Source organism: Onychostoma macrolepis, chromosome 19 (assembly GCF_012432095.1).
Source record: "Onychostoma macrolepis isolate SWU-2019 chromosome 19, ASM1243209v1, whole genome shotgun sequence".
NCBI lineage: Eukaryota > Metazoa > Chordata > Actinopteri > Cypriniformes > Cyprinidae > Onychostoma > Onychostoma macrolepis.
In genome coordinates, this window is record NC_081173.1 from 17,343,259 (window position 1) to 17,367,425 (window position 24,167).

Genomic DNA, 24,167 nt, shown 5'->3' on the forward strand with positions numbered 1-24,167 from the left:
GAACATGCATCTTTTCAACTAGCTCATGGTTTGTGTTGCTGTTTGTAGAGAGAAAAGAAACATTAATTGATCCCACTGGTAAAATGTGTGACCAAATTTACTTTCAACGCAAGACACTACAGGTAAAATCTTTTTTTGTTTTTGTTTTATGCACTAATCAATTTTGGACTATTTTGCTTTCATAACATGACTAGTGGAAAGAAAACATCCAAAATACACATTTAAGTGTTATACCCTTTGTTTATTTGCATCTGTAGATTTCAATTGCAGTACATAACTGTATTTTCTGATTTATGGAGTTATAAAAAAAAAAAAAAAAAAAGGACCAAAATCCTCTCTTTAAAAACTAATATGTCAACAAAATGAAACACAAATTTTGAACCTGGCTTTAATGTTCAGATTTCTGTTCTGGAAGTGTATGCAAGTTAAGTGCATATTTAAACATAACACTTCAGAAAACTTGTAATATAAAACAATAATCTTAATGTAATATGAATAATCAACTGGGGAAGTATGGTGATATCTATTTATTATATTTTTACACTATTCACCTAACTAGCTGTCACTAATAGAAGCATAACAATCTCTAAAATGTAATACACATACAACTACAATATATTAATTTGTTAAAGAGTCTATTATTAACACATTATTAACATTGTGTTAAGATATTGAGATTATACCACGTGACAGTGATCACATTTTGAACAACGGCTGTTTCATTTGCAGGAGTGTAATTAATAAGTGTTTTTGCAACTTTGTTTGTAGAAAAAAAAGAAGACCAAATTTACTTTCTAACAGTCTGCAACTCATAAAAGTATGTGAAATATAACGTGAAGCATAATACTCATGCAGCTACAAATTGTGAAACATACAGTAATTAAGCCATCTATTATTCATGATATTAACACTATTTTTAAGGTACTGAGATTATAATTCATGTAAACATGTCAATTGATGTTTGATTCACATTTAAAAATTGTAGCCTATATTAAATAGAACATGTTTGGTGTTTATTTTGATAACTAGTTATTAATAATATAATAAATTGAATTCGTAAATTTTATTTTATTAATTAGACACCTGTGACTGCATTTTACTGTATCTTATTTTATAAAACTGCTATTTGGCCTATGGGTGAAAAATCAGGCCAGGTATGACTATTGGCTATAATGGTGTAAAATACATGTGCTCACATTTGAAACTAAGATTAAATGGGTTAAGTCGTGCCCAAAACAACAGATAAAGCAAAAACAAGATTTAAACACTTTTAAATGGGAACAAAACCCAGTACTTTACTTTCAAAAGCCGGCATTGGCTCACTGTGTAGGGATGTATGTCACACATTATGAGGCGCCTGTAAATCTGTACATTGTTGTATGTGTCTCGAGCACAACAAAGGACGACACTCCCCTCTTGGCGCAATGAACCGCACGCGCTCCTTCTCATTCTACCCATGATGCCCCGCGCGCGTCTGCTTGGATCGAGCCGCCATGTTGTCGGTGTGAAAGCTAGGGAGCTGCTGCGAACCGGGGCTGAAATCCGTCACCATCCGCATCCTCCACCTGTAAGTAACCCTCTTTTCCGAAACCGATTTTTCATCCGGAACCGTTTTAGCTTGTTGCGTGTTTATATTTCGGCGTTATGAGGTGTAACGAGTGATTTTGAGGGCTTTGTTGTAAGGCAGCGACTCCCCCTCCTCTCCCCGGTCTTCCTCCTGCTGTAGTGCTCTTCCTGTCCAGACGGCCCGGGCCTTTTGTTAACGGGAAGAGGACCTGTAGAATAGCTCAGAGCCGGCTCGCGGACTCACAGGTACCGGTTCGTGCGTTTCACATACCCGTTTCTATCGGTTTCCGTTGGAAATCAGCATTATTTAACCGTATAGACCGTGTAACCGTCATTAAAGCGTTTCATCAAAGCCTTGCCAGACAGTTCCGCCCCTCACCGATTCCCATGTCGTGAATTAATGGGTGACAATTCACATAAACGCGTCTATTTCACGACCGTCTGATGTCAACGGGTTCATGTACACCGTTAGTGACAGTGAACGCTCTTCCTCCTCCTGCTGTGGTTTGCTAGGGGGCAAAGGCGAACGTCTTTTGTTACCTGTTTGTGTTATCGTGATGCAAACGCATGGTTTAGTCATGGGCAACCAGTCACGGTATCTCTACCCACTTCCGGGAGGTGTGCATACAGCCGCCCGAGCTCTGGAGCGCTCGTTTCCGGGTGTCTCTGGCGCTTGGGCCATGTAATGGCGAACCTGATCAGGCAGCAGGCGACTGTAAAGTGCATGTAATCTGAGGACAATGGCTGTGTCTAAACTTTTTTAGGCGTCATATACGCCTGCACATGTCTATGTAGGCAGTTTAATAGCTTATGAGACACAGCCAATATGTCAATATTGAGTACAACATTGTCCACCCACTTTTTCTCGTGGCCTTGGTACTGTAATTATTTTTCCCATAGAGATGAAAAAAGTCTTTGAGTTATCATAACTTTTGATTTGAAGCCGAATAAATTTGAATAAACAAAAAGATAACTGAGGGAAAAACTACAATTCCATCCCAATCCCATGAAGCATGTAATCAAATAAAAAAACAATGGAGAAATGTAAAACAATTGATTTAAAGATGTTGAAAAAAATATGTGGTTTCTATGTATAATTTAATGCAAAATATGCATACAGATATTTAAGTATTTTGAAAGCTTAAAGAGGCTGTCTACATAAATCGCAGTGCTTCATGGGAGTAGGTGGGACCTAAAGTGTTTTTTTGGTTGTTTCGATTCTCTGATTGGTGGAGATTTTTTCAGAATCATGGGTAATGTAGTTTCTTGCTAGGATTCCTGTCGTTAACCATAATTATTTATGAAATAAGATGTGAAGGTACAGGATAATGGCTATAGCAAAGCATATACCAACCTCGTAGCTCACAGTAGGCCTGCCGTCATTGGTTTGGATGTTATTGTTAAAAATCAATTACATTATGGAGAAAATGAATGGGGTTTTTACTTCTTGAAACTGACTGTTGCACTCTATACCTGGGATGTGAGTATCAGAGAAAAGATGGTTGTTTGGTTCAATAGAGAGGCTAATAAGGAGCCATGTGATGAATGTGAAGGGGAGTTTCAGTTTGATCCTGCACTTGGGGAATTTCTGTAGCTCTCTTGGTGGGATTTTACTTATTTTCCACACAGTCACATGTGTAGGAGTTGAGTGTGTTTTTTCCATATGCAGGTGTTGTGAAGCTTAGATCAATGGTTTTCAATTGGTTTTGCTTCAGAACCCAAATTTCCCCTTGGATAACCCAATATAAACCATTTTATGTAGTATATTTTCTTTTACCTTGCATTGTTTTGTTTGTTGTTTGAGGATGAGGGCATATCATATAACTTGATGTGGGTATATGTCTCATTTCTACCAAGTAATGGATGAATTTGTGCCAAAATGCTGTCGAATTTGATTGACATCAGCAACAGAAGATATGGGAACCATTTCCACTTTTATTTCTTGTGCTGCGCTAACAAGCTAGTTTAATTGAATTACATTTAGGCCCCGTCCACACGGAGACGCATTTAGTTGTATAAGTAAAAATTTGTGTCATCTCGGTGTTTCGTCCAGATGACGTTTTTGGAGCCTGAAACCGGGTCCCAGAGTGGATAAATCTGAAAACGGTATCTTTGCGTTTTCATGTGTACAGCCAGTCTGTATATTTTGTGAAACTATGTCGTCACCCCACGTCTTGACCCTAGTCAGACACTGTTATGTCACGTAATAGCAACAACAATGGCGGGAAAAAATGCGTGTGTTCGTGCTGCAGAAGCTACTGTGCCTAATAGCTTGAATAGTTTTTCTTGCGGTTATTTTGGGATTGTATACAGCGTGCAAGGTTTATGCCTGCTTCAAGTCGTCTTCTCCATTTTTCGTGTCTCTCTGTGGCAGAATTACAGCGCCACATACTGGTCTGGCATGTATGCTACATCGTTTTGAGTCAGTTTCAGTGGTTTTGTGTGGATGGGCCCTTAGAGTAGTTTTATTTGTCTGCTGATTGTCACCCACCAGTTAAGAACCACTGGCTTAGAAGTCAACAAGTTAGTGATATTATAAATGTTAAGCTTAAATCTTTTAGACCTTGATGATCCTAGTGAAGTCATGAAGCCAACCTCATCTCATTGTTTTGCCAGGTGGTGATTTTGTATGTTTTTGTGGTTTGATATGGAAACAACATAACATTTTTAGGAAAAAACCTAGGCTAAGTATGAAGGTCCTTCCCTAAACCTAACCGTCAGTAGGGCATTAGCAGATCATACGAAAATGTACAAATAAGTTTGTTTGAATTCATACAAATTAGCCACCAAATCGCCAAAATGTAAAATAGTTGCACATTGCTATGAGAGTGCGATTCATGAAGCTGTCCTGTGCTAGTTTCCCCATTGGATCCAACCCGTGTCATCTCACAAATTTATTTGACTCATAGTTTTGACCTGCCACACCTAAAATGCTAGTTTATTGGACCATGTTTGTCATTTAAAATAGGTGTGGGATGAATTTGGTTCTGATGCAGAGAGCCCTCTTTGTTACTAGAGTGCTGTGCACACAGTTATCTCATTCTGTCTGAACAGTGTGTTACTTCTTCCTGTGTACTATCTTGATTTGAAGCTCAGGGCATTACTTCATCTATGTGTACAGGATTACACCTAATGTGCAGGTGTATAATCTAGCTGCATTGCAATTACAGTGTTTGATGTTCCAAGGGACAAATTAGAGAGCAGACTTTTAAAATATATATGGTAACTGATAGGTAAAGAGCAGAAATAGGGGTTTTGTTTGTGTATGGAGTGGGCATTACCTATATCCAGTGCTCCAGTTTTATATTATTACTGTTAGAAATTAGTTTTTACATTTGAATTGAATTTTAAAGTTTTATTTAAAAAATAAGTTTTACAAATATTTACTTTCAGTTAACACTTATAAAAGTTTTTATGGTTTTTGTATGAGTTAAGTATAATAACCCTGCCTAATGGTAAGAGGTCTATTTCATTATGTTAGTGATGCTGGTTTCAATCACTACTTTATTCATTCTTAATATTTCATTTGATGTTAAATACAGATGTTTAATTGTACAACCTTGTGTGTGATTTTAAAACAGGAGCTGAATGGAATAGTCTGGAATTTGGCACTGAAAATTGTTTTGCGTTTTCATGGGCAACTGGCAGTTTATCCAGGTTGTTTTAAAAATCCAGCCATTCTTTTAAGTCGGATGACTGGTCAGACTTGTCTTAGTCACAGTTTAAATTGGGAAATTTAAACTGATTGAGGCTTTTGACCCAGTAAATGATCTTCTAGCCAGTTGGTGTGCCAGCTTCCAAAACGTCTGGTACTAATGGAGCCAACAACAAATCTGTGGTCCTTTCAAACAGTTGTTAGGGTTACATGACACGGTGTCTTTTAAAATGTTGGTTGTTTGTTCTTAAACTCTTAACATTTGTGTTGCTTCAGTATGCTTTCACCAGCATTGCAATAACTTTCATATTTGTATTGCATATTATAAATACACATCCAAATTCTTCTGCGTCTTTCCTACCAGTGATGAAACCCAGTTTCATTTAATGCTAAACCACGTGTTTGTATGAAAGCTTCAGTACCTAGTGAATATTTCAACTGAGTGAGACACTCAGCTAACTTATGAAAGAAAGGTGGTTATGGAATACACTTAATCTCCAAAAAAAAAAAAAAAACAGTAGCTCTAAAAAGGCTCTCTCTCTTATTTCCAGAATGATCTGTATGACATAATTTACCCCCAGTGCTGCCAACACCTCTGGCACCATTTTAGGGTGAGATTACACCAATCTCAGGATTTTGCTGTTGGGATTAGTTTGCTGCTTGTGGTGGCCTGCATCTACATATCTCTCGAAAAGATCAGTTCAGTTTTAGATGTGAAAGCAGGAGCAAAACTAATGTGGCCTCTTTTCTATGTGTTCTAAACTGTTTCTCTGAAACCAGAAATGCTCTCGTTAGTCTTTTTATGGTATTCATAGCAATAGCATTAAATATGACAATTAATATTTTGAGTTTATTATAGTTCATTTTACCCAAATAGTGTCTTTGTCTTCTTTCATTATGTAAACAAACAGCTGTTAAAATTAGTCATAAAACAAGACCAGTTGTAATTTCATTGATTGAATAATTTTGTTAAATTTAATGGCAGTGTTTACATGCCAGAAAGATGAAATAACTGGAGCCTGTCTCAACACAACAGCAATTTTATATCCACATGATGTGTGATTGCTCATTTAACTCTGTTAGAAAGTGTCTCTGTTTGTTAACAAGGAGAAATACTGAAATGGAAGGGCAGTGTTTCTGGCGTTACTGATGGCTGACATATCATCATATAGAGAGAAATGGGACAGCTGTAATTTCCTTGCAAGCAGAAATAAGGAGAAAACAAGTGAAACTGTGCCATAAAGAGGAACATTTTTTTTTCTTGTTATTGCACACGTTTTGGCAAGAGTTGCTGTGGTAGGAAATTTTTGCAAATAACCCTTTTTTATCCATGATAAACGGCGGTTATTCACCTACTCAGGACTGAGAGTTCTATATATATATATATTTATTTATTTTTGGTATATTGGTAGTTTGCTAGCTGTTTTAGAATTTGTTTTTTTTTTCTTTAGATTTTTATTTTTTCCTGATAAGTGTCTCCCTTACATGGCACAAATGATAACATGTTTTTTCCCTCAGAAAAGCATTGATTACCTTGATTATTTTATGTAGAAGGCACAAAAACAGGCAAATAAAGTTATTGAAAATACTTATTTTTTTAATGGAATACTGTAGTGTTTATTATAAATAATTTATCCGTGCACTTCATTCTTTTTTTTTTTAATTCATGTGCCTTTTGTAATCTTCTCTTCCGGTCACGAGTGATGGCGCAAAGGCGGAGCTAGTGAGGGGTAAACGATGGGATAAACAACAGGGGGAAAAGCTGAAGCTGATGCTTCACTTTATAGAAATAAATGCATTGACCAGTGCTGACGCAAGCCATGGGGGAGTACACTACTCTTAAAAGTTGAAAGGATATTACCACAACATTACTCTTAGGACAACGCAAACTTTTTGTTTTTTGTTTTTTATGAATATGACTTAACCTGATGGAGGACGCGCTCAGTCATTCAGGCAGTCTCACTCTCTCTCTCTCTCTCTCTCTCTCTCTCTCTCTCTCTCTCTCTCTCTCTCTCTCTCTCTCTCGCTGTTAGGCATGTTTTGTGCCGTTGATTGTCCTCATCGCCGTCATTTTTAATAAAAAAAAAAAAATACAAAAAGTTACTTTAAAATTAAATATTAATCTCTCACCCGAAAAATATTTTATTTTAAATTACAAAAGCATTTCAATTAAAATATTCATCATTAAATGCAAAAAGTCTGGCTGTGCTTAATGGGTACATTTTTGTACCCTTTAAGCACACCTTTGTTCCCATTAAGCTCACATCATGCTTTATTAAAAATTCTTGTTTATTTTAAACAACCTTTTTAAATAATAATTGAAAAATATTTTTTTGAAGGTACAAAGTACAAAAAAAACAGAACACTAAAATCAAGCAACAAGGCATTCAATTTGATCAGTTATATATTCATAGTGGAAGTGTCATTTCAGCACACTGCAACATCTAGACTAGTCCACGTTCAGCTAAATAACACACATTCAAAAATCCAATAAAACATTTCATTCATGGGGATGAACAGAGAAACTAGCCTCATTATAAAGCCTTTTATTAAATGGATGTCAACTTATCTATGTTCTCTTAAGTTTGGAATACACTACACGATTTTTGCCCCAATTTTCCACCAATTTACAGTCTGGAGAAGTTGGTGCTAGTTGCCAAAGATCAGAGCCAGTCTGCAGATTTGAGTTGACAGAATCCATAGAAAATCGATTAACTTAAAGTGACTAGTGATCGACCGATATTGATTATTTTTTTTTTCTTTTTTTTTTAAATAACAGATACCAATTATTTGTATGTTTATGTGCCCGATAACTGAGATATGCAGAACCGATATTTATTTACTGTTATAAAGTAAGTCCATACTTCACTTTGGTTTTTCCTTCTTTCAGTCATCTTAAAAAAATAAATAAAAAAGGTTGAAAGACTTAATTTTCATGTTAAATTTAATCTTCATATTACAACAATAAAAACATTTTATTTATAAAAAGTGGCAACACTGATATTAACAATAAGCAAAATAAATGTAGAATGACTAATGTTTTCAAATGGAGAAAAAGGACAGGAGTCATAACTTCATTTTAAACTACAGTTTTAGGTTTATAAGCGGTTTAATAGGCTAAAGAGTGAAGAATAATTCACTGGATAATATTCTCTGGAATATTGAAATATAACAAACCGTTATTTTATTATTATTTCTCAACTGGTATATTATATCAGAATTATTAATATGTTTTTGTCATTCTAGATTAGGGGTGGGCGATATGGAAAAAAAAAATCACGATTTGTTTAGAAATATCTGCACGCATCCGTTTTTCTCTCAACTGTTTACTTTCATTTTAGACAACCAACTGAGTCTATATGTAAACCTTGTGTGTTTTGACAGTGTTAGCGCAAAAGATAACTTGGTTCAGTAATCAGACGCTGTTTGACAGGCTTTAGCGCGTGCTAAATGTATATATGCGGCGCTCAAAAAAAGCGCACATCAGACCAGCGCGCGAATTAAACATTTAAAAGCACATGCAAATAATGTACTTTTGTGATTGCGACTAAGTGCAGTGTCCCGTGAGAGTAATTCTACCACTGAGATAGCACTGATGTGAATGCATGTGGCGTTGTATAGTAGGCTATATGACAGAGGTGCTAGAACTGCAGCTGATAGAATATGTGCAGATCGTGGAGACATATTTATCGTCCACGATCAAAAATCGTCAAATCGCACAACCCTATTCTAGATTATGAAATGCCTGCTGACAGTGCGGTTTATCTATGCATTTACACAGAACTATACTCAAACTGCAATCGCTCGCGGAGATAATAAATAAAGTGATGTGACGTGACATGACATGTGCCCAAGTATGGTGACCCATACTCTGAATTTGTTCAGAATTCATTTAACCCATCCAAAGTGCACACACACAGCAGTGAACACGCACACACCGTGAACACACACCCGGAGCAGTGGGCAGCCATTTATGCGCCCGGGGAGCAGTTGGGGGTTCGGTGCCTCAGTCGTGGTATTGAAGGTGGAGAGAGTGCTGTACATTCACTCCCCCCACCTACAATTCCTGCCGGACCTGAGACTCGAACCCGTGACCTTTGGATTACGAGTCCGACTCACGAGTCCGACTCTCTAACCATTAGGCCACGACTTCCCCAATAATTAAAAATCAAATAACGAGACTAAACGAGACTAATGATGAGCATATACAACAGAGAGAGAATTAAATTCAGTGCTTTTATTTCCAACATGCGCTCATTCATGGCTGCATATTATTTAATTCATGCAAAGTTACGTCTTTATTGGGATAGACTGACGGATTATTTTACATGACTCCGTGAGTTCTCTATTCCATAGAACCAAGCTGCATAAACTGCATATCAGGCATTTATGTAATGCATCTAATTAGTGCATTAATGACTGTTATGTTAAATAAAGTTTACTAACTACAGCAAATGGAGCAGGCTACCTTGTTGTCTCATCTCCCCTCAGACACACTGCAATGGCGATTCTGCACAATTCTCAAAACACCCACAAGATGGCGGCATTTATTGGTGAATCCGATATTACAAAACCGATTTCTGATTATGGTAAAATGCTTAAATATCGGGAAAAATATTGGTAAATCGATATCTGTCGATCTCTAGTGACAACCATCAGTTTATATGTAAAGTCTATTTATGAAGTATTTACATAGATGTTCAATAGGGAAGAGCTTAAAGAGAGCACACTGAGCTTAATTGGAGCAGCAACAATTTTTAATAAATTTCATGTTATATTTATTAAAATTACAAGATTTTGCAAAATAAATAATCTAGGTCATGTATTAAGTTCATACATATTTTATGAACAACTTATTAATAATATCTATGAAATTATACTTTTTCTTATTGATGTCACACTAAAGCTGTGTGACTTTCATTGTAGTGCACCCTTTAAGCTCACCTTACAACATTCACCTTCATTCCTGTGAAGTTATATATTAGTGTATCTTATACAGCTAATCAGCTAAATGTGTTCTGTAGCATCTGTGCTGTGTTGCTAAAACTATCTTTTGGCTCTAACTGTAATTATTTCCCACATTCAAGTTACCGGTTATAATATGCAAAAGCCTGAACACTAATCTCTTAATTTTACAGTAAGTAGTGAAACTTACCCAAAATAAAGGCTTAAACATCTAAAAAAAAAAAAAAATGAATTTAAGGACATTTTATTAAGCACATTTAAGGAGCTACTCTGTTGGTGAAAGTTTTCAGACAGCTTTCAAAATGGCCGCCGGACAGTGTGCACACATGGAGACCCATATCTCGTGTGCAATGATCTGATTGACTTGAAATTACCGGAGTTATGTAGTAACAAACACATCTATTGGTTAAGACATTTTTTATTATTTTTTAAAATATGGAAGTGTGCTTAATAGGTACGTTTACCCTAATCCTAACCTTCATTTCTTTGATTAATTGTGTACATATGTGATACATTTATAGAAAATTCTATGGATTTTCAATTCTGTCGAGCAAGTTCAGTTTTTTTAGTGAACTTTAGACACAGTCAGAAGTAAAATGTTTTGTACCTTGAATTACAACGCTAATACTTTGTCAGTGTATTTAGTAATATGACAGTTCTTCAATTTTTCCCCCATACTGCTGGAAGCTTTATAATGCCGTGAATGTAATGAAACATTTAAGTTCACTATTCAAACAGTATATTTATCAAGCTACAAACTGACCTTTTCTCATAAGGAAAATTTGTTCTAGTGGAAATTCCTCCATTGTTTCGACTCTTGACTTTCCCAGTATGTCAAAGTCATTTTGTGACAATGATATCAGATGCACATTTGAATGCGAATGAAATGACTCATTTTGACAGGCCCCCTCTGCTTGATTAACTAGAACAACAACCTCTGCTTTCCCCGCTGAGCCTCAACAAGTGTATGCAATGTAGTAATGAGCACTTCCAGCCCAGCGCTGACTCTCACACTGATGGATTAAATTGACCTCATTCTAGCCCAGACCGTGTGTGTCTTCTCCATCACCCTATATTTTCATGGGTCAGGGATTTTATTTTATGTTGTCTTTACTGGAATCTATTCATTTGATTCTGTATCTCTATCTGATTTACTGTGTTGTTTTGTACTATTCACATCCATCTAGATGTGGTTTCTTTAAAATAAGCAAATTGAATATTTGTGAGCTTTCTCATTCTCAGCTTGCTTTGAGATATACAGGTGTGGTAATGTGGTAACCAAATATGCTTTAAGTGCAAAGCAATCCCAGATGCCTTTGGGGTTAATAGTGTTTGTTCTTGTGTTACAGTCTCTGGTGGAATGAGCGTAGCGTGTGTGTTGAAGAGGAAAGCTGTGCTCTGGCAGGATTCGTTCAGCCCCCACCTGAGACTGCCTCCCCCTGACAGGCCATTACCCAGCATGCCTGTGGTGCTGAGTGCTGCGGGCCACACTCCCCAACCTGGCCCTTCTCCTCAGGCCCCTCCCCCTACGCAGGGAGCGGGACGCTCTCAAGATGACGCCATGGTGGATTACTTCTTCCAACGTCAACATGGCGACCAGCCCGGCTACAACAATTGCAAACACCGCTGGCCGACTGGTGACAACATTCATGCAGACAACCAGGTAGATGTTGGTGACCAGAAAACCACCTTTTTTTTTTTTTTTTTTTTTTTAACTGGTATCAAATTTAATTTTATAATAATTGTATAACTTTTCACACAGGTACGATCAATGGATGAACTTAACCATGACTTCCAGGCACTTGCACTTGAGGGCCGAGCTATGGGAGAGGTGAGAGTCCTTACATTCCTCATCTTCTGCCTGATGCTTCGTTTTGTGCTTATGTATTAATGTTTCTGTCTGATGTTCCCATTCTGCAGCAGCTCCTTACTGGAAAGAAGTTTTGGGAAACCGATGATACAGGGAAAGATGGACCAAAAGGGATCTTTCTGGACCAGTGGAGAGACAGCGCTTGGGGAGCTTCTGGTATGCGTGAGATTTAAGATGCAATGGTTGTATTTACATATTTTGTATTTTTCTTTCAAACGTCCCTTTTTTTTTCTCTAGATCACTCAGTGTCCCAGCCAATCATGGTGCAGCGCCGACCAGGCCAGGGCTTCCACAGCGTCGGAGAGGCTGGATCTGTGCTGTCGCCACGTTCTGAGAGTGGTGGATTAGGCGTCTCCATGGTGGAGTATGTTCTTAGCTCCTCTCCTGCTGAGAAAATGGACTCATGTCTGCGCAAAGGAGCCTTTGTGAGTTTTTCATCATCAAAACATTCTTCTCATTCTTTATTAAGATTTTGTTTAAGAATAGTTCACCTAAAACTGAAAATTCATTATTTGCTACCCTTCTGTTATTCCAAAAAAATCCTATGGGTTTGTAAAACAGGACGATTGGCCAAATTTTTGGATGAACTTTCTTTAACACCTTGAGTCCTTATTTCTACTTCTAATCTCCCTTTCTATTTCTCTTAGGGTCCAAGGGATTCAGAGGTGGATGACCCTGAGAAAAGGGTAGAGCAAAAACCTAAAACAACCTTTGACCCTGAACGGAAGGAACTTAAGGAGACAGAGCCGGATGTTTTGGATAACCCCAATGGACTGCCCAATCAAAATGGGCTAGATGTTGACGTTAAAGATTTTAGGTATACACTGTTAAAGTATCATTATTGTAATTTTAGAGAAATTAATGCTTTTATTCAACAAGGATGCATTAAATTGATCATACGTGACAGTGAAGACATTTATAAAGTTGCAAAATATTTAATTAAATAAATGCTTCTCTCTTGAACTTTATATTTTCCAATTTTCACTAAAAATATTAAGCAGCCTGTTAGAATGATTTTTGAAGGATCATGTGACACTGAAAGCTGAAATAATGGCTGCTGAAAATTCAGCTTTGACATCACAGGAATAAATTACATTTTAAAGTAATATATTAAAATAACAAACTGTTATTATAAATTGTAATAATAATTCACAATATTACTGTTTTTATGGCATTTTTGTTCAAATAAAATCGTAAAATGTAATCCTATCGACCCCAAACTTTTAAAAGTTCTCTTTGTGTTGCTTTCCATATGTATACTTTCATTATTTCTAAATTATATTGAAGACAAACCTCTTGTTTGTTTCTCACCCAGCCGTACTCCTGGTAACTGCCCTCCGACTGGTCCAGAGGTGGAGTTGGGTGGGCCAGAACTGGCTGGAGGTGCAGGGCCAAAACCAGCAGAGGAGTTCTCAAATGTCGAAACCCAAAACGTGACCCTGGACCCCATGGAATCTGTTTCCATGGAGACTTTACAGTTTGCAGATTACACTGGAGGCCAGCTGCCTCTTGACTCCACAGCTGCTACTGTGGGCCTGTTTGACTACAATTCCCCTCAGCAGGTGAATATATGATGCTGCTAGCACCTTCAAGTCTGTAATTAGAGTACAATAATAATAATAATGGAAGCTTGTGTGTATTTATAAATATTTGTCAAGTTAATTGCTATCAAAAGCCACACATCTGAAGGCTAACTTTGAAAACCTTTGTTTGAAGTTGTGTGTCAAAATACCGTTCAATCTCTTTAGAAGTTATTCTGGAAAAGTAATTATTAGCCATATTTGCACATGCTTCTAAAGTAGGGATGGGCGATATGACTTAAAAATATATCACGATATTTCTGGTATTTATTGCGATAACTATATCAATGACGATAATTCATCCTGTTTCTTTAGAGAAAATAATTATCTTTCTTATTTTTACCCAAAATAGGGTGTTGTGAGCATTACTGAATACACGGGTAATGTAATGGCTGTTTAATTCATACTGGAAGCCAGATGGCACTCTTGCGCAGAAACTCCACATATCTGTAGCAAAAGTAATACTACTGAAGATGCTCCATGAAATCCCTAATATGGACAAAGGTATCCAGTTATCGCTGAATAAAACGCACAGTGGAGATTTTTTTTTTTAACTGATGAAACTTGAAGACAATAAACATACGATTGCACAAAATATATGGTTTAGCTGTGTTCTTCAAGCAATCTTGGGTATTTTTCATAAGGATAGTATATTTATAATGCAATGCTAAGCGACATAGCCTTTATCACTCTATAATACTGCCATTCTGTAATATGAAACCACGTCTGGTCACAAGAAGTTATTTCAAACACTCGAAGGTCCCACTTTATATTAGGTGGCCTTAACTACTATGTACTTACATTTAAATTAGTCATTTGGTACAATGCACTTATTGTGTACATGTTTTTACATTGTACTTATATTTTTAAAAATACCTATATGTAATTACACCTGTAATTACATTTATAATTACACTGTTGACCCATCCCTTACACCTTAACCCACCGTTAAACCTACCCATACCAACAAACCTGTTCCTAACCTTACCCATATCCCACCTCAATAGCACTAATAGTGTTTTGCAATACAGTATGAACACAATAAGTACATTGTACTTATTTTTTGATGCAAGTACAGAGTAGTTAAGGCCACCTAATATAAAGTATGACCCACTCGACTGTTAAGTTAATTCGGAGAAAAAGCATGTCAATAAATGATATCTTTGTTGGACAATAGATTTGTAAACGCATGCAAAACTGTATTGCACACGTGCTACTGTTAATTTATTCAAGGCTCGGACCGTTTTTTTTTTTTGTTGCACTGACCCTGACCAAAGAAGTTTCAGATTGTAAAAGGAGCTCGAGGTACTCATTTAGCGATAAACTCCTCCTCAATTTCGTGTCCGCCTTCCGCTATGCCGCTGTGCACGGTAGCGCACAGAAATATGTCAACAACTAGACTTTATCTTTATATTTCGCGGGAAGACTAATTCTTATCTTGGGGAGAATTTTTTTCAGATAAGCCCTTTACACAATCTGACATGGCTGCGGTTGGAATTGAACTGCGGGTTTCGTCTGGCCAGAGGAGAACTGGCCCCCCAACTGTGCCTGGTTTCTCCCAAGGTTTTTTTTCTCCATTCTGTCACAGAGGGAGTTTTTGTTCCTTGCACTTATCGCTGTCGCCTCTGGCTTGCTCAGTTGGGGACACTTAATTTCTAGCGATTATCGTCGATTTGATTGCACATATACTATTTAAACTAAACTGAGCTAGACAATGACATCTCTGAATTCAATAATGAAATGCCTTTAACTAAAAATTGAGTGTTTAATCTTGTACATTACTTACACTCTATCCTCCAATTTGATACTGTTAAGTGGTTCGAGACAATCTGTATTGTTAAAAGCGCTATATAAATAAAGGTGACTTGACTTTTACCGGTATATCGCAAACGATAAAATATCGCCCATCCTTATTCTGAAGCCTTGCATTTATGAATGTAAACAAATGCAAATGTTTAGTATAAATTTCATGCTTGTTAAAAGCATTATGTATTGCAGCTGTTCCAGAGGCCCAGTGCTCTGGCAGTACAGCAGCTCACCGCAGCCCAGCAGCAGCAGTACGCCCTCGCCGCAGCGCAACAACAACACATCGGTGAGTTTGACTGTATCTATCACTAAGTCCAGACTTAGTGGAAAAAAGTTTCAGGTGTTTTATTTATCATGGTTTCTTATTGGTTGTGTGTTAGGTTTGGCCCCAGCTGCATTTGTACCGAATCCATACATCATCAGCGCTGCTCCGCCTGGCACTGATCCATATGCTGCCGGCCTTGCTGCTGCCGCCACTCTAGGTGAGAACTCATGGTTGAAATTTGAGATGGATATGTAATATGTTTAGTTTGTGTTTCAAGATATCTCTGGTGTAAGTATAAAAGGATCATGTCATTGTAAAGGATGTTAATGAGTCCAGTAAAGTAAGGTATAATGTACAGTTAGCTTCTCTTTGAGGTTCTGATCACTCTGTTGGGGTTTATATTGTGATTTAAGTTTTTCTGCTTGCCAAATAAATAATGTATTACAATTAGGGGTGGGACAATAAATCGATATGGCGATATATCATGATCCTTCTCCACGCGGTACGAGGGGTGCCCCCCTAAAATAATGGTAGGGGAGACACTGGTAGTATAAATGCATATTAAATGTTGTACATTTGCATACTGAATATGGCATTGGTACAACGATCTACATTTGAAAGTGGCCTGATAATGAAAGTGTCTTAGTGTAGCAGATTTCTTTGTACTTGTACGATGACGGTACAGAAATGTGGACTGCATTCGACTGGGTTTCTGTGGCAGGATTGGTCTGTTGCTACAGGGTTCTCTACTGAGCAGTCACTGTCTGGAGTGGATGAGAAGTGTTGCTCATGATGGCTGAGGGTTAGGACTGCATCCTCCAGGGGCTTGAGATTTAGCTCTAGGATTGAGGCGGTCTGCTTGATTAAGCCACACACACACCTGCTTTGATGCTCCTAAAGCAGAGTACAAAGGCAAAGGAAATGGCTGCCGACTCGCCGTCCCGTGTACATCAAAGCCTCTGAGCCTGCCCCGAAAACAGTGTGCTTTGGCCCTTCATCTGAGAGATGACGTGCATGTTTGTGTCTTTCAGGTCCAGCAGTGATGCCCCCTCAGTACTATGGTGTGACTCCATGGGGCGTGTATCCTGCCAACCTATTCCAACAACAGGCTGCCACCCCCTCCAACTCGGCCAACCAGCAGTCAGCAGCACAGACTCAGCAGAACCAACAGCAGGTAAGAGTTCAGCCAACCAGACCACTGAAGTATGAAAGTCACATCATGCATGCATTGAACTCATCCACCAATCATTGATCTTTGTTTGCTCCAGGTGATGCGTGCAGGTGGAAACCAACGACCTCTGACTCCCAGTCAAGGACAGCAGGGTCAGCAGACAGAGCAGCTTGTAGCCGCAGCAGCTGTGAATTCTGCCTTGGCGTTTGGGCAGGGTCTGGCAGCAGGCGTGCCTGGTAAAGGACTCTCGATATGTCTTTTTAATGGGGTGTTCACAATGAAGCTATTCCTTTTTAATAAAAGTTGTGATTTGAGGTAATTGATATGGTTGCCAACGTAACAAAACCCAAAAATGTCAGTGAACTTTAAATTTGTGGTTTCTTGGCCTGAAAAGTGATGGAAAGAAATAACATTCTGAAAAGTAATGGAAATTCAGTTGTGAATATACACTACAGTTTTGTTTTTGTTTTTTGTTTTTATTTTTTTGTTGAAAGAATGCTTTATTCAGCAAGAAGCAAGAATGTTTTCTGTTGATCAAAAGTGACAAACATTCCTGAAAAAATGTATTGCGGTTTCCACAAAATATTAAGCAGCACAACTGTTTTCAACATTGATAATAATAAGAAATGTTTCCTGATATCTGCGCCAATAGCCATGTGATTAGTGCGCTCAACTTTGTTTACGGCGACCCGAGTTTGATCTGAGTCTTGAGGTCCTTTGCCGATCCTGCTCCACTCTCTCTCCGCCCAATTCTTTCCTGTCATTTCTCTACTGTCCTAACCAATAAAGCATAAAAAAGCCCACAAAATTTAAAGAAAAAAGGAATGTTTCCTGAGCACCAAATCTGCATAATAGAATTATTTAACAGATCAAACGTTCATGATCATAATGATGTCTGATGAAGATGTGATTTGTTATTTTCCAGGTTATCCTGTGTTAGCTCCAGCTGCGTATTATGACCAGACAGGTGCACTTGTGGTGAATACAGGTGCTCGCGGCGGCCCAGTTCGACTTATGGCCCCTGCATCAGTTATCATCAGCCCATCAGCAGCAGGTACACGTTTGAATATGACAAATGAAGGTTGCAGAGTCAACAGACCACCATTAAACATTTTCTAAATGTTGTCTTGTATTTGAATATCAAAATATCTTCTTTTTTTTTTTATACAGTGGCTGCTGCTGCTGCCTCAGCAGGTGGGGCTAATGCCGGTCTTGGTGGTGGAGCAAGCGGTGCGTTCCGTGCATTGAGTTCCCAGCAGGCTCCTGGGCAGCAAGGGAGTGGGGCTTTGGGAGGAAGCTCTTTTTATGGGAGTGGCTCCCCAAGCTCCTCCTCACAAAGCTCTTCGCTATTTTCACAAGGCTCTGCTCAGCCAGGAAGCACCTCACTTGGATTCAATGCCAACCCATCTTCTTCTCTGGGAGCCACGCTTGGAGCAGCACTCGGGGGTTTTGGCACAGCAGGTATTGTGATCTCAAGTTTAGTTATGTTGAAAATAAAAATCACTGTAATATTGCTGGAGAGCTATTACCTTCAGCTGAAAATCTACTTTAAAATCAACATAGGGTCATTTCTGATTTTTTCTGATTTTTAAATGTTCATTCCTGATAGCGATGCACCAAAATTTCTGCATCCTAATATATTTATCTGGAAAGTGCAACCTTGTGTGCAGTTTAAATGTTTATCAACTCGGTTTTTATTTGAGGGTTGATTATTACATAAATTTAATTCATTTGATAAACTAACTTTAGTTTGGAAAAATAATAATAATTTCAGTGCATCATTTCAGAAATATTCAATAACATCTTCTGAACAGTTGTTTCATAGGCAGTGTTGCCAAGGATGCTTAGGAGTTTCAATTCACGAGTCACATTACAGAAATAGATTGCAAATGTTGTTTGATATTTAATGCAATTTTAAAAAATCTGCTTAGTTTGACTGTGGTTTAATTTTTATGTATGGTTTTGTTTTGCAGTGGCTAATTCCAGTTCCAGTGGGTCCCGTCGAGATTCTCTGACGGGTAGCTCTGATCTGTACAAGCGCACACCCAGTAGCCTCACCCCTATTGGACATGGGGGCTTCTACAATGGCCTCAGCTTTAGCTCCTCCCCTGGCCCAGTTGGCATGCCTCTTCCAAACCAAGGCCCCTCCCACTCTCTCACCCCGCCACCCTCGCTCTCAACTCATGGATCTTCAAGCAGTCTTAACCTTGGTGAGTATGTATGTTTCAGTTACCTTTTCATCACAAATCTTTAATAAATTGAAATTAATGCATGCCCACCTCTGGCTATTCCCCCTCAGGTGGACTGACCAATGGCAGTGGGCGATTCATCTCTGCAGCTCCAGGAGCAGAAGCGAAGTACCGCAATGCCACCACAGGCTCGTCTCTCTTCAGTCCCAGCAGCCAGCTCTTCCCATCATCACGGCTACGCTACGGCATGTCTGACGTGATGCCATCGGGACGTAGCCGTCTGCTTGAGGACTTCAGAAACAACCGTTACCCCAACCTGCAGCTGAGAGAAATCGCGGGACACGTCATGGAGTTCTCTCAGGACCAACATGGCTCCAGGTAAAGCAGATGTCTGTTACAACTCATAAATTTCAGGAAGTCAGGATCCTGATGTTACCACTTTAATTAATAGATGGAATAATAAATAAAATGTCCAAAGTGTTTTAAAAATCAATTGGATTTTGTGCAGGTTTATCCAGCTGAAACTGGAAAGAGCAAGTCCTGCAGAACGTCAGTTGGTCTTCAATGAGATACTACAGGCGGCCTACCAGCTCATGGTTGATGTGTTTGGAAATTATGTCATCCAGAAGTTCTTTGAGGTATTACGAAGCTCTTTTGTTGATACATGCATCATTTTTAGTGTCTAATGAACCACAGAGTTTCATATGAGGACAGAGAAGGTGCAGGTTCAGACTTGAACCTGATTTATTTGGTAGTGCATTGTGCAAGTCAAGTCACATTTATTTATATAGCACTTCATGTAGTACAAGTTGTTTCAAAGGCGGAAAATAACAGTGCCAGTGTTGCGAAGTTCATCAGTTAGGTTTCAGTGTACCTGATATCAATTAGCATCTGCTAAAAGCCATTTATGTGTTTAGTTTGGCAGTCTCGATCAGAAGTTGGCGCTGGCTGAGCGGATCCGTGGCCATGTTTTATCCCTGGCACTGCAGATGTATGGCTGCAGAGTGATTCAAAAAGCTCTGGAGTTTATCCCTTCGGACCAACAAGTCATTGTAAGTTTATGGAAGGCTGCATGCTCACGTTGCTGTGGTGAAGTTACACAAGGTGTGTGAATTGGATCTAATTTGTTTGTGTCTTTTGCAGAATGAGATGGTTCGGGAGCTTGACGGACATGTGTTGAAGTGTGTGAAGGATCAAAATGGCAATCATGTGGTGCAGAAGTGCATTGAGTGTGTCCAGCCTCATGCTCTTCAGTTCATCATTGATGCCTTCAAAGGACAGGTGTGTCTCTATTGAACCGTGTGAAAGCTGTATGTTTGAATAGTAGGGCTTGAAGTGTGTGTGTACCGTGGGAACCTTTGAGATTTATTTATGGAGGGCCTGATTTTTGAAGTGCAGTGCACTTTTAAGAAGCACAGTACAGCAAGTGAAAAAGAAAAATACCAATACTGCATATCTAATGAAAAAAAAAAACTGCTTATAATTTGTATTATATTTGTTGAAATGTTATGAGACAGTATTAAAAAAAATTACTTTTTTGTGTGTGTGTGTGTAAAGAAAGCTTGACTTGATACTGTCCAAAAGTGGGGTGTGTGTTTGTTTGTTTTTATTTAATTTTTTTAAAGATGTCTCTTATGCTTACCAAGGCTAATTTGATCAAAATACAATAAAACAGTAACATTCTAAAATATTACAATTTTACTATAACTTTTCTTTAATAAATTTTTTAAATATATTTTGTTCATGTGATTCCTGTGGCAAAGCTGTATGCTTTGTTTAATATTTTTGTGAAAACTGTTTTTTGTTTTTTTGCTGAATTTTTTTTGAAGGGACAGTTCAAAAGATCAGCATTTAAATGTCTTTACTGTCAATTCTGATCAATTTAGTGCATCCTTTTTTTTTTTTTTTTAACAAAGCTATTAATTATCCTTCCCAAAAATATCTTTTGAACTACTGAATTAAAAAAAAAAATTCCTGTCAAAATATTTGTGTAACTGCAGTCTTGTCAAATTCAGTGTTTCCTCTTTAGTGGACCACACTGGCCAAAATGACTGCAACAGTGAATAAGTAGTCTATGGGCCCCATGTTCTTCTTTAAAATGAGTTCTGGGGATAGAAAAAGTCTACTAACATGCATTTTGTGACCTGCCCATGTTGCGGAAAAACTGCTTTATCATCCAGTCGTGGTTGTAGAACGGCTTATTTTGAAGTGTATTTAAAACCTTTGTCTCTGTGTGTATGTTTAACTAATAACTGTGTGTGTGTCGTGCAGGTGTTTGCTCTGTCCACACACCCATATGGTTGTCGGGTGATCCAGCGTATTCTGGAGCACTGCCTGCCTGAGCAGACTCTACCGATACTGGAGGAAATACATCAACACACCGAGCAGCTGGTCCAGGTAATTTATGAAGCAGTCTCCTTCTGTACTGACCCAGGATCTTATCCATTCCTCTCATCAAAACCCTTTTTTCCCTCTTCTTTCCCATATAGGATCAGTATGGGAATTATGTAATTCAGCACGTGTTGGAGCACGGCCGCGCGGAGGACAAGAGCAAGATTGTATCTGAAATCCGTGGAAATGTTTTGGGGCTCAGCCAGCATAAGTTTGCCAGGTGCGCACAAAGCATTTACGCATGCATGATAAACCGCCACACAAAGGTGCACAGGAAGAAGTGTCTTATTTAGGGGTCTTTGTGTGTGTTATTTCCCAGTAACGTGGTGGAAAAGTGCGTGACCCACTCGTTGCGTGCCGAGAGGGCGATGCTGATTGATGAGGTGTGCAGTATGGCAGACGGGCCCCACAGTGCCTTATACACCATGATGAAGGACCAGTACGCCAACTACGTTGTGCAGAAGATGATCGATGTGGCCGAGCCGACACAACGCAAGATTGTAATGCACAAGGTGCGGCTTCTATTTCGTTGTCAGTATGTCGTCTTTTTTTCCTGTTTGTGCCGATGAATTGTGACTAAATGGTGGATGTCGGTTGTTTTGTGTAGATCCGGCCCCATATTGCGACGCTGAGGAAGTACACGTACGGAAAGCACATCTTGGCCAAGCTGGAGAAGTACTACATGAAGAACGGCGTTGACCTCGGCCCACTCTGTGCACCCCCTAATGGCATCATGTAAACCCTTCCCATAACTCCTGTAGGATGCCGGTCTGTGTGCACGCGTGTGTGTGAGCGTGTTTGTCCACACCCGACGACGTAGGGAGGTTGTGGTGGAATCGCCGAAACCTTCCTCTCATCGCTGAATCATCGCCGGGTTGTTGTGACCTTTTTTTTTTTTTAAATTTAGTTTTTCCTCTCCCTTTTAGCATTTCTTCCTGTTTTCACTCTACTACCTAAATGATGGTCCTTTTTTGGTCCTGTATGAAATGAGAGAATATTTGATTTATCCCACGTTCGATCATGTAGGCTTGCGCAAACACACTTTATTGCTTCGCAACACCTTTCTAACGCGCATATTCTTTCATAATACACACACACGCACATTATCGCTAACACTTGATTGCTAACACGCAGACATTTAGCATGGGAGACGTTTTTGGTCTTGCTTCTATAAACTATTTAGTGCATACTTGGTGTAGACCTTTGCATATATATATAAATATATATATAAAACTTTGTAGTTTTTCTGGTTTTTGATGTCCAATCTGTATCTATAATCTTCCCCTGTAGTGAATACATACTTCTGATTGTATAATTGTACATTTGTAAACCTTCGCTAATGTAAATGTGGACTCGCTTCTACAGCCCTTTTTTGGTATGAGGAGAAAAAAAAAATGACAAAATGGAAAAAAGAAAATCTTGTGCATTTCAGTGTAAATTCTCACCTCTTTGGTTGTGGTTTCTGAGTTATGAGTTGTTATATATTGTAAATTGTAATATCAGATTTTTTGTTGGTTTTGAAGCCCTTTGAATTATTACTGCATAGATGTACAAAGAACAGAGAAAAGTGCGCACTCTGCTTTTAGCCATTCACCAGCCACCTCTTTTTCACCTCCACTCATCCCTTTCTTTTTTTAAGATCTTTTATAGTCCCTCCCTCGCTCCGGGGCAGGTAGCAGCAAGCGCGTTTGTGTGTATGTGTTTGACGCGTTCAACTGCCCCGGGTCAGAGTCGGAGGTGTGTACAGATTTGCCATTCTTTTGTCTACTTGTAAGTGATTGTAACATACTGGCCATTGGTTTTTGATTTGGAACACTCTCCGGTGTATATTTAAACAGCCTTGTGTATATTTCCTATGATTCTCTTTATGCAGGCACACTTGTAACCATAATGTGTATAGGTAACAGATGCTGTGTGTGCTTTCTGCCTGGGCAACTATTTTTTGTAACTCCAGTTGTAGATTGTCTCTAAACAATGTGTGATCTTTATTTTGAAACAAAACAATGAAAAAAATTCAAAATTTCAGAACTGTCTTTGACTCTTCCTTCCTTTTCATGTGCTTGTTTTGTCATCAGCACTGTGTTTAATTATATTGTGTCATACTTTTCAGGAATCAGTTGGAAAAACTACTTGTTCAAGATCAAGTTGCTTTAGTTCATCATTAAAGAAATGTGTGATATTAATGAAACATTAATGGCATTTTCCACGAAGGATATTTTGATGTTGAAATTTTCCTCTAGCAATAATTTAAAGTTTCTTAACGACATTGCCTGAACATACTGTCTTGGATGGAAGCAGCAGATATGCTTAGATGAAGGATCCTGTTGATTCTGAAATGTAAAACTTGCGTAACATCTTTCCAGGGGATACGTAATTGCAAAATATGTACCTTGAATGCACCACAAATCTCTTTAGATTAAAAACGTCTGAAAGATGTGCAATTGTAAATCTTGCTGTTCAAGATTTAATAATTGTTCTAGTTATATGAGAATATAAATATGTCCACACCACAGTAATAATGATACATTGGCGTGATATCATTGGAATCACTTTCAGAAGAATTTTTTTGTAGTCCATCAGTCAACCATTTAAAGCAGATGTCGTCATAACTGCAGCGCGCTTGTTGTAAATGGGCCTTAACACAAGCCGTATTAAAGAAATTTGATAAGAATAGACCTTTGTTCCATCATGAAAGTACAATGAACATTA

General features: G+C 38.4%; 1 protein-coding gene and 1 non-coding gene across 4 annotated transcripts; both read left to right on the plus strand.

The window, feature by feature from the left end:
• The first annotated feature begins 1,347 nt into the window (after window positions 1-1,347).
• On the plus strand, window positions 1,348-23,480 carry pum1 (pumilio RNA-binding family member 1). 3 transcript variants are annotated; one of them, XM_058753540.1, is made up of 22 exons: window positions 1,348-1,567; window positions 11,536-11,849; window positions 11,949-12,017; window positions 12,107-12,212; window positions 12,294-12,481; window positions 12,704-12,873; window positions 13,372-13,618; window positions 15,620-15,728; window positions 15,823-15,924; window positions 16,739-16,881; window positions 16,976-17,114; window positions 17,804-17,932; window positions 18,049-18,339; window positions 18,852-19,088; window positions 19,178-19,445; window positions 19,576-19,705; window positions 19,985-20,119; window positions 20,211-20,348; window positions 21,339-21,464; window positions 21,557-21,678; window positions 21,778-21,970; window positions 22,066-23,480. In XM_058753540.1, exons 2-22 carry the CDS (start codon window positions 11,547-11,549, stop codon window positions 22,195-22,197), a joined length of 3,477 nt encoding a protein of 1,158 aa, XP_058609523.1. In that variant the 5' UTR covers window positions 1,348-1,567; window positions 11,536-11,546; the 3' UTR covers window positions 22,198-23,480. The 3 variants fall into 3 exon arrangements, with proteins under 3 accessions (XP_058609523.1, XP_058609526.1, XP_058609525.1); XM_058753543.1 differs by having other exon boundaries at window positions 1,349-1,567; window positions 12,110-12,212; window positions 15,635-15,728; XM_058753542.1 differs by having other exon boundaries at window positions 1,351-1,567; window positions 15,635-15,728.
• On the plus strand, window positions 21,063-21,201 carry LOC131526483 (small nucleolar RNA SNORA5). The gene has a single exon (XR_009267471.1). It is a non-coding gene; the product is annotated as a small nucleolar RNA SNORA5 (small nucleolar RNA).
• Window positions 23,481-24,167: the final 687 nt, after the last annotated feature.

Excerpts from the sequence above, each read along its gene's own strand:
- pum1 (XM_058753540.1), top strand. The coding sequence starts at position 11,547 with ATGAGCGTAGCGTGTGTGTTGAAGAGGAAAGCTGTGCTCTGGCAGGAT. Across the intron at positions 13,619-15,619 it reads ACTACAATTCCCCTCAGCAG|CATTATGTATTGCAGCTGTT; the intron begins GTGAATATATGA and ends GCTTGTTAAAAG. Across the intron at positions 19,089-19,177 it reads TTCAAGCAGTCTTAACCTTG|GTGGACTGACCAATGGCAGT; the intron begins GTGAGTATGTAT and ends ATTCCCCCTCAG.